General features: G+C 45.5%; 1 protein-coding gene across 2 annotated transcripts in view; it reads left to right on the forward strand.

Annotated features, from left to right (window-relative positions):
* The first annotated feature begins 611 nt into the window (after positions 1–611).
* The window catches only part of LOC139276710 (uncharacterized), a 46054-nt gene continuing 31394 nt past the window's right edge, over positions 612–15271 (forward strand). Inside the window, exons 1-5 of one of the 2 annotated variants that reach the window (XM_070894693.1) lie at positions 612–961; positions 4847–4953; positions 9516–9635; positions 14397–14462; positions 15166–15269. In XM_070894693.1, the coding sequence (XP_070750794.1) occupies positions 676–961; positions 4847–4953; positions 9516–9635; positions 14397–14462; positions 15166–15269 (683 nt within the window). In that variant the 5' untranslated portion in view covers positions 612–675. The remainder of the gene's footprint in view (positions 962–4846; positions 4954–9515; positions 9636–14396; positions 14463–15165; positions 15270–15271) is intronic. The other variant, XM_070894694.1, reaches the window with a different exon arrangement.

The raw sequence follows: 15271 nt of genomic DNA on the forward strand, positions 1-15271 counted from the left end.
CTACGTTAAAAGAACTCATGCACAGGCATCTTCCACCCTTCAATATGAAGTTACGGGACCTGGAACGTCAGGACCCTCGTGGATTAAGAACTCATTTTTGGAGTGGAAGCATGTCTTCCTCGATTTCGAGGGACTGCCTATGATGATGATGACTTGGCATGAAATGGACAAGACTAACCTTTCTGTGACGCGTTTAGTTCGTATCTACTGAGCGAAAACAGCAACCTCAACCATTCAAAGCATTTCACTGGTGAGTGAGACAGTGAGATGTTGTTTTTGCAAAGCTAACCGCGGAGCGGCACATCTCAGACAACTTTTGGATTTCTGCGTTTAACCTCGGCTCTGCCATCGCCAGAAGTTGCTGCAGCATTTGTGCATAAAGTAACGGGGGAGTTCCATTAGCCTTGCCATTATTTTGACAGCAAATTATGGCCCATTAGTGCATCTCTTGCACGTTTTAATTTATTCCTTTTTGTCTTTTCCTTGTAGGTCTGTTTCAGTTGCTTGAGGCAATTTGATGTTGCAACTATCTTGGTACAAGAAATCATGTCAACAAGCTTTACATGACCAAGAAATTAGCCTTTGACCAAGGACAGTTTTCAAACAATTCCTTTTAACCTTCCAGAAACCAATCTAAAACTAACATAGTATTTATGATTTCAAATTCCTCTCACAATGTTCGTTACTAGTTTGCAGTTCCCCAGCCCAGTTTGCCCAAGCAACAGTAATGGGGAGGAGGCAAATACAACTCGGCAGCCAGCGACTGTTTTTGGACGATCCAGAACTGAGAAAGCAAAGAGAAGGGCACAGAGGAGAAGAAACATGTCTGCTGTGGATCTCAGGCGAGAAGAGATTGCTGATAAACTAAAGTGCCCGTTGGTCTTCCTTGCCCCTGTGATCCTGATACTTTGGTTACTTTTAATTCTATTTGGTATTTACATATTGAAACCATTTCACAAGGGTAAGGATGCAGCAGCTTTGTTTAAAATTAAAGAATAAAGCCTGATACAGTAAAATGTAATTTTAAAAAAATATGCTCCAGGAGATATATTGGGTTTAATTTTCAACTTGGAGTGATATTAGAGTCAGAATCTCAGGGGTGATTTAACCTGATTGTATCAGTAAAGGTAGAATTACTGTTACATTTAATATTTCCCCTTCTTCTTACAACAACCTGTATTTATGTAGCCTCTTTGACATAGGAAAACATCCTTAAGTGCTTCACAGAAGGGTAATCAGACAATAATTGGTACAAAGCTCAAAAACTATATTAGGTGGGTGGACCAAAGAGCCTGGTCAAAGTAGGTTTTAAATGAGGGTATTAAAGGAAGAGAAAGAGGTGGCGAGGCAGAGGTTTAGAAAGGGAATTAAAGAGCTTACGGCCTAGACAGCTGAAGGCAAGTACACCAATGGCAGGCAAAAGGAGTGTGGGATTTGAAAGAGGCCAGAATTGGAGGAAGTGGGGACAGTACCTGAGGAAAGAGACCACTATGTCGAGGAACCAACTAGAGGGCTGGCCATCCTAGATTGGGTGATGTGTAATGAGAAAGGACTAATTAGCAATCTTGTTGTGCGAGGCCCTTTGGGGAAGGGTGACCATAATATGGTAGAATTCTTTATTAAGATGGAGAGTGACACAATTAATTCAGAGACTAGGGTCCTGAAATTAAGGAAAGGTAACTTTGATGGTATGAGACGTGAATTGACTAGAATAGACTGTCGAGTGATACTTAAATGGTTGACGGTGGATAGGCAATGGCAAACATTCAAACATCACATGGATGAACTTCAACAATTGTACATCCCTGTCTGGAGTAAAAATAAAACGGGGAAGGTGGCTCAACCATGGCTAACCAGGGAAATTAAGGATAGTGTTAAAGCCAAGGAAGAGGCATATAAATTGGCCAGAAAAAGCAGCAAACCTGAGGACTGGGAGAATTTTATAATACAGCAGAGGAGGACAAAGGGTTTAATTAGGAGGGGGAAAATAGAGTATGAGAGGAAGCTTGCTGGGAACATAAAAACTGACTGCAAATGCTTCTATAGCCATGTGAAGAGAAAAAGATTAGTGAAAATAAACATAGGTCCCTTGCAGTCAGATTCAGGTGAATTTATAATGGGGATCAAAGAAATGGCGGACTAGTTAAACAAATACTTTGGTTTTGTCTTCACGAAGGAAGACACAAATAACCTTCTGGAAATACTAGGGGACCAAGGGTCTAGTGAGAAGGAGGAACTGAAGGAAATTCTTATTAGGTGGGAAATTGTGTTAGGGAAATTGAAGGGATTGAAGGCCGATAAATCCCCGGGGCCTGATAGTCTGCATCCCAGAGTACTTAAGGAAGTGGCCCTAGAAATAGTGGATGCATTGGTGATCATTTTCCAACAGTCTATCGACTCTGGATCAGTTCTTATGGACTGGAGGGTAGCTAATGTAACACCACTTTTTAAGAAAGGAGGGAGAGAGAAAATGGGTAATGATAGACCGGTTAGCCTGACATCAGTAGTGGGGAAAATGCTGAAATCAATTATTAAAGATGAAATAGCAGCACATTTGGAAAACAGTGACGGGATTGGTCCAAGTCAGCATGGATTTATGAAAGGGAAATCCTACTTGACAAATCTTCTGGAATTTTTTTGAGGATGTAACTGGTAGAGTGGACAAGGGAGAACCAGCAGATGTGGTGTATTTGGACTTTGAAAAGGCTTTTGACAAGGTCCTATACAAGAGATTGGTGTGCAACATTAAAGTACATGGTATTGGGGGTAATGTACTGACGTGGATAAAGAACTGGTTGGCAGACAGGAAGCAGAGAGTCAGAATAAACGGGTCATTTTCAGAATGGCAGGCAGTGACTAGTGAGGTGCCGCAAGGCTTAGTGCTGGGACCCCAGCTATTTACAATATACATTAATGATTTGGATAAAGGAATTGAGTGTAATATCTCCAAGTTTGCAGATGACACTAAACTGGGTGGCGGTGTGAGCTGTGAGGTGAGTGGGCAAACGCATGGCAGATGCAGTATAATGTGGATAAATGTAAGATTATACACTTTGGGGGCAAAACCATGAAGGCAGAATATTATCTGAATGGCGGCAGATTAGGAAAAGGGGAGGTGCAACAAGACCTGAGTGTCATGGTACATCAGTCATTGAAATTAGGCATGCAGGTACAGCAGGCGGAGAAGGAGGCAAATGGTATGTTGGCCTTCATAGCTAGAGGATTTGAGTATAGGAGTAGGGAGGTCTTACTGCAGTTGTACAGGGCCTTAGTGAGGCCTCACCTGGAATATTGTGTTCAGTTTTGGTCTCCTAACCTTAGGAAGGACATTCTTGCTGTTGAGGGAGTGCAGTGAAGGTTCACCAGACTGATTCTTGGGATGGCAGGACTGACATATGAGGAGAGACTGGATCGACTGAGCCTGTATTCACTGGAATTTAGAAGGATGAGAGGGGATCTCAGAAACGACGGGACTAGACAGGGTAGATGCAGGAAGAATGTTCCTGATGTTGGGGAAGTCCAGAACCAGGGGACATAGTCTAAGGATAAAGGGTAAGCCATTTAGGACTGAGATGAGGAGAAACTTCTTCACTCAGAGAGTTGTTAACCTGTGGAATTCCCTACCGCAGAGTTATTGATGCCAGTTCATTGGATATATTCAAGAGGGATTTAGATATGGCCCTTACGGCTAAAGGGATCAAGGGGTATGGAGAGAAAGCAGAAAAGGGTTACTGTGGTGAATGTTCAGCCATGATCTTATTGAATGATGGTGCAGGCTCGAAGGGCTGAATGGCTACTCCTGCACCTATTTTCTATGTTTCTAGTTACAATGTCAGATAGCATGGGGGGCTGGGAAGGGAAGTTAGGTGGCTAGCGGTTTACTGGGAACGGTGTTAAAAGAGCAGGAAGTGGGTTTCCTGGACAAAATAAGCTTGGTGAGGGTATGAGGGAAGATAGGAGATAAACTGGGGAAAGATGCATATTCAGGGCTAGGGCAGCAGGGAAGTTTGTTATTGGTGAGCAAGGGGAAGGGAGGATGCAGCATGGTCAGCTGAATGGATGGTCTCAACCATGTGCTTCTTGCACATTGGGGGTGAGGGTGGAAGGGGCACAGGAGAAAGGTTTAGGAGATGGAGGAAAGAAGCCGGGGTCATCTTTGGATTCATGGATGATCCTGGAGTGGTGAGCAGTTTGACAGAGAGTAGGACCCGATGGTGCTTGATGTGGTCGAACCAGATCTGGTGATGGATAGTGGAACCAGTTGTGCTCCCATTCAAGTTTATGCCACTTGAACATGAGGGAGTGATGATGGGGGCTGTACCAGAGGGAATGACCAGGGTGGGAGAGAGTAATGGTTGTCCTGGGGGCTAAGGGCATCAAAGGCAGAGGTAGGGTGCGAGCAGGACAGTAGCTGCAATAATATGGTTGAGAGTTTATATGGATGAAGAAATTAAGGGAGGACAGTGAAATCAGATGAGAGAGGACAAGGGGAGTTGAAATGGAGGTTGACATCACCGAGGATGAGGAGTTGCTCATTGCAGAGGCTGAAGGAGGAAAGGAGTGAGGATATCTTGATGAAAAGCTTGGGAGGCGACAGAGAATGAGGATTTTAAAGGAGAAGCGAGAGGGGTGAAACAAGATGAGGTGCCCATAGGAGGAGAAGGGGGAGCGACCAAGGTGATATTTGGTGATAAGAGCGACACTGCCACCATGGCAGGCAGGGAGGGGCAATATAATACGTTGTCCACCAACGTCATGCTGTCCAAAGCGTGCCTTGTGATATAAAGATCCATTGTTAAGATTATGTTTTGATTTAACAATTTCCATTTTTTTGCTCCTACAATAGTTTTAAATTTCATGGACGGAAACTGCACTGTGTTTGGAACCTGGCTGCAGCCTCAGGGCAGTTGCAACTCTGGGGGAGACATATTTTCTCCTTGTGTTCAGATCAAGGTAAGAATGACAAGTTCAGATTTAAATTCACCAACTTTATATAGATCCATTATTTGAATGAAAGTAATAACATATTTAATGTCTCCGTTTACTCCTGTTATTTAATTGTTAATGAATTGCAAAATAATTGAGAAAAAAAACCTGTCTTCTATGATCCTTCTTCTTCTTCTTCAATTCTTCTGCTAAACTGATGTAGTGATGCATTAGAACACACGTTAATGAGGAAAGTAACAATTCAGGCAATAGACAAAGTGATCCCCGTGTCTGTTTCCTTCTATATAAAAAAATGAAATCCAGTTATTCTGCAGGAGGCTTGTTTGGGCATTGTTTAAAACAGTTTAACTGTTGCTTCCCGAAAAAACTAACTTGGGGAGATAAAAATAGCTCCACTAATTGACCAAAGAATTTGTCCCAATTAAGTGAAGCCATATACAATATAGGGTGTGTGTTTTAGAGGGCGGGGCATGTTGATGGTAAATTAGTTAATTGAAGCTTTCCTTTCAAATTAGATCCACAATAACACAACCCCAATGAAAATAGGAAACAATCCTGAAATACGTAGGAGCAAGAGAATTAACTCTGCAAGATATCTTGTTCCTGTCTAAGTGGAAGCTCTTTGCTGTCACCAGGTTACTATTCACCTATCTGATGGTTCCAGAGGGATGGCTATAATAATGGAGAATGAACAAGCTTTGGTAAACTGTCAGCAGGTGAGAAGAATGAACAATGATCTTCAGAATGTTGCCGAACAGAGAAATGAAAAAAACAAAGAGAATATATAAGTCCTGAAATTCCTGGCAGCTCACTCTTCTGCCAGTAGTGTGGCAGGATGGGACTTCCATCCGATGACTAGCTCCAATGTTGACCCCATCCCAAATTCCAGGGTCAGCAAGTTTAACGACTCTTGGGCATGTAAGTCCCATCTGTCACTGGAGATTTACACCAAGGAGGGGAGGAATGAAAACATGAGGGGAGGGGTGCAGGGAACTGGTACAGCAGCAGGATTTAAATCCCTGATCTCAATTACTGATTGCAAAACAAAACGTTAAATCTACTTGCATATATATTATATTGTAGCAGATCTCTCAAGGTATTGCTCATGGTGAGCCAGGATATGCTGTTTCATCCTCTCCGTGACCATGTAAATGGTTCTCTTGTAGCAGATGTCAAAAAAAAGTTAAAAAGCTAAAAGCCATTTTAATATTTAGTTTGTTTAGGCATTTGAAGTGTTAAATGCACATCTCCCCATGGCTGATTTCATTGTCTACACAGACATGAAAGTTATGTTTAGCCTTACACTAAACATCCATAAGACAAAGATCCTCCACCAACCTGACCCCACCAAACAGTACTGCCCCCAAGTCACCAAAATCCACGGAGCAGCTTTGGACAATGTGGACCATTTTCCATACCTCCGGAGCCTACTATCAGCAAGGGCAGACATCGATGACGAGGTCCAACACCGCCTCCAGTGTGCCAGCGCAGCCTTTGGTCGCCTGAGGAAGAGAGTGTTTGAAGACCAGGGCCTCAAATCTGGCACCAAGTTTATGGTCTACAGGGCAGTAGTAATATCCGCCCTCCTATATGGCTCAGAGACGTGGACTATATACAGCAGACATCTCAAAATGCTGGAGAAGTACCACCAGCGCTGCCTCTGCAAGATCCTGCAAATCCACTGGGAGGATAGACGCACCAACGTCAGTGTTCTCGCTCAGGCCAACATTCCCAGCATTGAAGCACTGACCACGCTCAACCAGCTCCGTTGGGCGGGCCACATCGTCCGCATGCCCGACACGAGACCCACTAAGCAAGCGCTCTACTCGGAGCTCTGACACAGCAAGCGAGCCCCAGGTGAGCAGAGGAAACGTTTCAACTCCACCCTCAAAGCCACCTTGATAAAATGCAACATCCCCGCCAACACCTGGGAGTCCCTGGCCAAAGACCGCCCAAAGTGGAGGAAGAGCATCCGGGAGGGCGCTGAGCACCTCAAATCTCGTCGCCGAGAGCATGCAAAAAACAAACGCAGGCAGCGGAAGGAGCGTGCGGCAAACGAGTCCCACCCACCCTTTCCTTCAACCACTGTCTGCCCCACCTGTGACAGAGACTGTAATTCCCGCATTGGACTGTTCAGTCACTTGAGAACTCACTTTGAATGGAAGCAAGTCTTCCTCGATTTCAAGGGACTGTGATGATGATGATAAAAAAAAAAGCTAAAAGCACCTTTTAATATTTCTGAGATAAAAACAAAAGCACCACCTTATTTTGATCAGGCGCATTGAGTTACCACCATATACTTACATAGTATAAGCACTTTCAGTGCCAGTAAGTTGTTTGACTTTGGTGCTGGCCCAGTGAGCATAAAGATCAGTCACTCAGAGGGAAGCTTAGAGGGAACAGAGGGGGTGCAGGTAAGTAGGGGTGCAAATCAGAGGTTGCAAAGTCATAGGTCATGATGTGGGAAACATGAGACCTGAGCTGGTAGATTTAAGGCCTAACCATAAAGAAGAACTAGTTGATTTATTAACAAAGGTTTAACAATCACACTACACATTACCAGTTCATCCACTCGGCTCACAACTGCATACCTCATCATGGATGACCTAGACCCAACTGACTGGGGTTTTTTTAAGTCTTGTGAACATCACGTGACTAGCTAACATTACAATATGAAACTAAGGGTTGGGGAAAAAGGCATCCGCAACACCAAACCAGTGGCCTGGAATGGGTGGAATGGGTGGGCTCAGTGTCAGCCCAGTTACTACTGAGGAAAGAGAATCTTGCAGGTGAGGAGCAGCTAACTTGTGGCCTGAGGCCTGAGTTTGAGCAGGCATTTATTGGTTGCGGTCTCGGGCCCTGAAAATTGATAGAAAAAAATAAAACCCCGGTTTAAAACATATGAAAATTGGGTGAAAAAAATAAAATGACAGATGGGCCTGTTTGATTTGTGGCACCTCATCATCTAGTGGTGGGAGGCCAGCAAGTAGAGTGTAACAAGCAAATAGAAATTTGCCGTTAATATGAACATTGACATATGATTTTGCCATTATAAATATTGGCATAAAAAGCACGTCTTAAAAATTGTGCCACAGGAAGTAAGTTTGATAAGGGTAGAAAAGGAGTGCCAAATTCAAGATTTATTATCGGTTGAGTTCTTATCATTGGTTACGGTGAGTCAGAGGATGCGTTGTTTTACAATAGAAGCTTTGTTAAGCTAATTTTTTTCCCCAGCAGGAAGAACAAAGTGGAGCAGGGCTGCAGTTTTACTCTTAAATAGCTTGCAATAGGAAATTCGTTTTTTAAGATTAATGGAGACACAATGCTGGGAAGAGCCCAGATTAGGAACAGAGTTTTAACATTTCTTTTTAACTGTTGGCAGCATAACTGGGAATGGAACCATGGTTTTATTTTGAAGCTGGGAAGAGGGAGCAGTGGGGTAGATGTTGCTGTGTTTCAAGTAGAACCGGGAGATCTGGTACCAGACTGTGGGGCCAATCAGTGAGGAGAGGGGCCACAGGTCAGAGATTGGCAATGGGGAGAGGGAGTCCGAGATTGGCAGTGGGGAGAGGGGTCATAGGTCAGAGATTTGTAGTGGGAAGAGGGGCCACAGGTCAGAGATTGGCAGTGGGGAGAGGGGGTCCAAGATTGGCAGTGGGGAGAGGGGTCATAGGTCAGAGATTGGCAGTGGGGAGAGGGGGTCCAAGATTGGCAGTGGGGAGATGGGTCATAGGTCAGAGATTGGCAGTGGGGAGAGGGGTCACAGGTCAGAGATTGGCAGTGAGAAGAGCGGTCACAGGTCAGAGATTGGCAGTGGGGAGAGGGGGTCAGAGATTGGCAGTGGGGAGAGGGGTCACAGGTCAGAGATTGGCAGTGGGGAGAGGGATCACAGGTCAGAGATTGGCAGTGGGGAGAGGGGTCACAGGTCTGACGATTTGTTTCTCTCAGGCAGCCAGCCAATCGGTAGGAAGTAGGGATGTGACAGCAGCTCACAGTTTCTTTTTGCCGGCCAGTGGGGAGTGGGTGATGTGCCCAAAGTTTGCTTTTAACCAATTCAATGGGAGCACCTCTGTAGTACCTGTCTGAATTTTCTACTTTCCAAACTAAACAGTTTAGTTTGGTGCACATGAGCGCTAGGGACTGGATTTTGACTAACTCATTTCATGTAAGACTTTTACAACTAGCCAGAGGATAGATCTTGATGGTAACTGCCTGGGCAGGATACCAACCCTGGCCTCAAAGTTAAAGGGTCACTGGAGTCATCTACTGTACAGCCTTGTCATTGCATTCTGCTGCTTTATGCACTGTTTAAGATGAAGGTAGTTCTTCAAATATGAAATGTGCAAAGATAAATGTGAAAAGAGTTTACAATGAAACTCTTATCTACTGTACCAACAATGTTTTTAGAAAGGGCTATTGAAAAGGAACTCTAATCTGGAACAACATGTAAAAACATAATGTATACTGAAAATTTACAGGTACTGTTCATACATAAGTAATTGGTGGATATGATATTTACAACGTTAGGTAAAAAATGCCAATTCTTATAGATTATCTAATTCCTTTAGTGCTCTTTTACTTTTGGTCGCCATGGGGTTTTTGCTGATCGGTTAGTGGACTGTCACGGCTGGCGAGAAGACTACAACAGGCCTGCTTGTGTGATGAAATATCTTCAGCATTTTGGACAGGTAAAGTCTGTTAAACAAATCCTGGTTAAAGTAAATGATTATCTGCCAACCCACCTCCAACCTGCCCACTTGCGGTTTTAACGGAGACGGGATGCGGGGGTGGGGAGAGGGTGGGGGGGGGGCAGGGGGGGGGCAAGTGGCCTACCTGCTCCCAGGAGGTGAGTTCGCACATTAAATATTACAATGAGGCTGTGTGCCTCATTCTGAATCTCCATTTTAAATTTAACTCTGGGCGACTGGCTCTCCCAGACCTCGGGGAGGCGAGGACTGCTGGACCCAGGAGGTAAGTGCCTTTCCGCTTACCTGCTGGATCCAGCGTCCCTGCCTCGCCAACCCCCTGCGATCGGACATCTGCCCCAACCCTTCCCATCTCCCCCAACCTTCCCTTTGAAGGCTTCCGATCTCCTACTCCTGTTCCGATTTCTTATGTACTTATTAGTCTCTGGCTAGCGATGCTGGGGAGCTCTGCTCAATTTTCTTTCTCCCTTCACCCAGAGGCACTGAAGGCAATTGTGGGAGCCCTGCTGCTATCCTGGTTGAGATCACAGCACCTGGGACTCTCCTGGTTTATACAGGGGTCAAGTTTCGGCCTGAGTTGCTCCTATTTTTTTGGAGCAACTGGTTTAGAATGGAATATCTTAGAAATTGCAATTCTCGCCATTTAGTTTGCTCCAGTTCTAGTCAGTTAGAACAGTTTCATTTTGGAACAGATTTTTTTTCTTCAAAAGGGGGCATGTCTGGCCACTTACACCTGTTTTGAAAGTTTAGGCAGCGAAAACTTACTCCAAACTACTTAGAATGGAGTAAGTGTAGATTTTTGTACGCTCAGAAAAACCTTGCCTACACTTAGAAAATCAGGCGTAGGTTACAAATCAGGCGTAGGGTAGAGAGATGGCGGGGAGGGAGGTGGCGGGGGAGAGAAAGGGAAATTTACAAACATGAAACACATCACTTTTACAAATAAAGAGCCATCAATAATAAATGATAAATAAATCAATAAATCAATAAATCAACCAATAAATCAATCAAAAAAATAAAAATAAAATTTAAAAATTAAAAAAATCAATAAATAAAAATTAAGTTTCTACTCACCAACTGCAGCACCGGGAGCCCTCCAACAGCGTGCTGGGTTGGAGCTCCCCGCAGTGTGTCTCTCTCTGTCTCTGTCTGTCAGTGTGTGTCTCTCTCTCTCTGTCTGTCAGTGTCTATGTGTTTCTGACAGCGAGGGGGGGGTGGAGGAGGAGGAGGTGGGGGGGAGGAGGAGGGGAGAGGGAGGGAGGGAGGAGAGGAAAGGGAGAGGGAGAGGAGAGTGAGGGAGGGGAGGGGATGCGGGGAAGAGGCGAGAGGAGGGAGGAGAGGAGAGGGAGGAAGGGGGAGAGGAGAGGGAGGAGGGAGGGCGAGAAGAGGGAGGAGGGGGAGAGGAGGGAGGGCGAGAAGAGGGAGGGGGGGGAGGAGAGCGAGGAGGCTGAACGGGCCCAGCCGACGTGAAGAAGCCGGGCCGAAGACTTCGGGCGGGGCCCGCCCCCAGCAAGATGCCGGGCGGGCGGGCCCCGCCAAAGGAAGAGGGAGCGGAGCCGGAGCGGAGCGGGAGCGGGAGCTGGGGGGGGGGGAGCGGCAAGAGCGGGCAGCGGAGCGGGAGCTGCGGGGGGGGGGGCGGGTGGTGTGAGAGAGCCAGAGGGAGCGTGAGCTGAACAGGGGAGGAAGCTGGAGCCCACAGCCAGAGCAGGAGCTGAAGAGGAGGGAGGTGCAGCCTGATCTTCGCCGCCCCAGTGAGCCCATTCGGCCAGGGCTAGGGGCGGCGTGCTTCAGGCCCCTCCCTCACAGTTTCGGGCACCTGGAGCTACTGCACATGCACGCCCACTGTAGCGCGCATGTGCAGAGGTCCCGGCACTGTTTTCAGCGCAGGGACCTGGCTCCGCCCCCCCCCCCCCCACAGCTTGTGCTGCGCCACGCTGGGGGCCTGGATCGACCTGAGGGAGTGGAGAATATCGAGGTAAGTTTTCGGTGCGGTTTTGAGCGCTGAAATCAGGCGTGGCTCGCGGGGCTGCGCCGTTCTAGGCGCAGCCAAAACTTGACCCCTATGGCTCAAAGTACGAACGAACTTCCTCAACCAGCTGAACCATTGCAGGAGTCTTAATTATTCTGTAAAGTGCAACAGATTTGTTTCATTTCAATTTGAATGAAGCTGATTGGTGGACCGTCCATCATCCATGTTCTAATTATCTACCAGAATTTCCTGGGACAAAGCCTTGCATGAGATGTCTTCTGCCAGCATGGCTCTGAACACCAATTTCCTCCTTTCTCACAGAAATTAACCTCAAGCACCAAAAAGATGAAGTTCAAATTGTTATTTGTTTTTTAATTATCTTCATTCTTGAGGCTAGAGCTTTGCTGTACCATCCATGTGGGACTATAATTTGTGAATTCTTGATTTTATACCATTTCCATTACACAATGGAAAGCGCTCTGCCTTCCGGCAAACAATGGAGGTTCCCTGTATGATCATGTAGCCCGGTTTTACCAGGGCATTACTGGACTCAAAAGCTCGGCCATGAATTGTAAACTTAGTGTCACTGTCAAGCCTTGCTGATTCTGTATCAGACTGTTAAATGATGTACGTGCACATTATTTTTTCTGATGGAGAAAAGCGAAGAGTGTCAGAACCAGCTGCATCGCACATGAGAGCATTTGTCAGTCAGTCACAGAATTGCACGACTGGAGCCTCTGACACTCGAATCTTCCCAGCTGAAGGAGGACATTTGTCAATGGGGATTTGGCAATCCTAAGTTTCATCTGGTTAAGAAGCAAAATTGAAGATAACTTTCAATGCAGCCCAAAGTTGCCCGATCTTTTTCAGAAATGTTTTCATTTTTGAAATTGACTCATTCCTCTCCCTATTTTCCTAACGATAGAACTACAAACACACAGCCTTTAGGAAAGTTCAAAGTACCGTACTGTATCTGTGATTGATGTAAAGTCCTAGGCCGTGATTTCGCCTACCAAGGTGGGCGACGTCAATGGCGGGGTCCGACTCCACTCCTGCCTACATTCCGGCCTCCCACGATCAGGCTTGTTAACCCATCCAGTGAGATCCCGGCCAATTAAAAGGAAGCGGGTCTGATGACTCATTTGACGACGCATCATCAGCTGGTTCCCTAAAAAGGGACCATGTGCAAATTTATTTTGACAGTTGTGCTATCAGTGTTCTACAGCATTGAGGTGCAACAAACATTGACACGCACTGCACAGAGGTGCACGACTGCACCCAAGCTCTCTCATGACTCCCTCAATATGCTCATAGAGAGAGCCACAGCAAGCAGGGAGGTTCTCTTCTCTTCCAGTGGGCGGAAGAAACCTCCCCAGGTGACCAATGCAGCCTGGTTCCACATTGCACAGGAGGGCACAAGCAGGGATGTCGTCAGGAGAACCAGACTGCAGCGACGCAAACCTTTCAATGTTCTCAGTAGATCACGAAACGTTACTGCAAAGCCACACTCAACCTCATCCTGCTGTGCCACTCATCACATCCCCATCATTCTGCCTTCCCTACCCAGCTCCCGCACATCCTTACTCACACCAACTTACTTTGCACCTCCACCCATCTCTCTCTATCTACTTTATCACTTCCCCATCTCACTAGCCACCTCTCACACTCACCCTCATCCTAGTGCAAACATACCAACTAACAACACACAAGGGTAGGCACTTGGGTGTTTTCAGCAATGTTCATGTAAAGTTTCTGTTGATGTGTTGTCAAATACTGAAATCTTTATTTTCAACACTTTGTGTTCTTGGACAGATTTGTGGGCATCTTTGGAAGTTGCTTAGTGGGTTGCAGTGAATGGTGAGACATAACAGTATCCCCGCAATGCTGATGAGTGTGAAAGGAATGGCTTGGGCATTGTGGGCATGCTTTATTGAGCTGGTGTGGGGTGGTGTCAACCTGGTGTTTCATGTGGCAGCCATATGGGTGTACAACGTCGCATGAAGTAAATCTGGCCATGGTGAGGCCATCCCTGGCAGCAATGTGGTCGGGTGCTGATATGTTGGGGCTGACATGCGGTGGGATGCTGAGGGTCAAGGTGAGCTAGTTTCAAGGGCACCAATGCTGATGTAATAGACGGCAGGTGAACTTGAGATGACTGAAGCGATTTGTCAATGGTGAGAGGTTGTTTCAATGAGGTGACACTGGATAGAGAGATTGCTCCAAACATTTGCAACCATAAAGCTCAATGTGCCTTCCAAATGCAGTCAGCAAGAGCTTTTGATCTTGGAAAGTGAACGGTTGTGAAACGGAAGCTTTTATAGCTCATTTGCAGCTGTCAAGGAAAGAAATTAATTTATGGTCACACAACTCCCGATGTCCTTACCCCATGTGATCCCCGAGCAGCGGGAACCTTGTGGAAAACCTGGTAAAATGGTAAGTTCAGCTCAAAATTGACTTTAATAGCCTCTTAACAAGATCTTAATCAGCTAAATTTCCTCCCCTGCCGCTGCGTGTCAGATCTGTTCATCTTTGACAGACCCGACAACTGGGAAAGTAGCGTGGTGGCGGGTTGATAGCGGAGTCCCGACGCGCTGGGAATCATTTAAAATTTAACAGCTAACCTGCCACCCATCCCGTCCTCTGAGCACTGGCAAAATTCCGACTCTAGAATCCATGCTGGTACAGTACTTGAAATGGCGACTCTCATTTTGTGTTTGATATGCTGTAATCTCTCACATCTTTTGATTGGTGTTGCCTGTCTCATTCCATTTTAGATAAATGCCACCTTTCCGTGCTTCTACAATCCCTCAAAGCCTCATGAAGTGATCAGGGAAAAGCAGGTAGGCTGGCCACTGAGTGAGCCCTAGCACACGGATGTCCAAATGTATTGATTCCACAAACAATATTGGCGTTCCTTCCAAAGCTAACCTTAGAAAAATCCCTAACTCGTTTTTAGCAGTAAAGTACAAAAAAATCGCCTTGGATTTCAGAGATAATTCTTTCACCTTAAAACAGATGTTAGGGAAATGCAACCATTCGCTAGTATATGAAGCCAAGGGCACAAATATTTTTATTGCTATGCAAGCATAGAATCCACGGCCAAGGAAACAGTAAAACAATCGAGGGAAAACAGAGAGGAAATGATGTAAGAATGAAAGGAAATGACTGTTTGCAACTGGCTCAACAGAGCAATGTGCAAGCTTTCAAAATAAACTCTGCTGACAATCCAGTGTTACACATATTGGTTTTGTGCATTTAACTGCAGTTAAAGAAGTGAGTTTGAACTTCAAAAGCTTGTATTTTTTTCTAACTGTGCTATTATAAAGTTAGTGCTCAGAAGCAAACGGCACATATTGCAATGGAGAGCATGGGTGGAAATCTGTAAATAGTGGACACAAAATACTGCTTACACAAATAAAATAAAACAAAGTTCTAATAAAAACTGCTAAAACTTGAAATCATTGTATACAGCTGTTACTAATGACATTTCCGCAATGTTCCTTTGTTTAGTGTTATATATTATTGACAATCTGAATTTTACAGCTGACACGAGGAATGGCAGTGAACTCACTACTGTGGCCTTTTTTGAGCTTATTGGGATATGGAGCGGCAGGTGGCTTTATTCTATTCGATTGCAGTAAGAGAAGGT

Source organism: Pristiophorus japonicus, chromosome 12 (assembly GCF_044704955.1).
Source record: "Pristiophorus japonicus isolate sPriJap1 chromosome 12, sPriJap1.hap1, whole genome shotgun sequence".
Classification (NCBI taxonomy): domain Eukaryota; kingdom Metazoa; phylum Chordata; class Chondrichthyes; family Pristiophoridae; genus Pristiophorus; species Pristiophorus japonicus.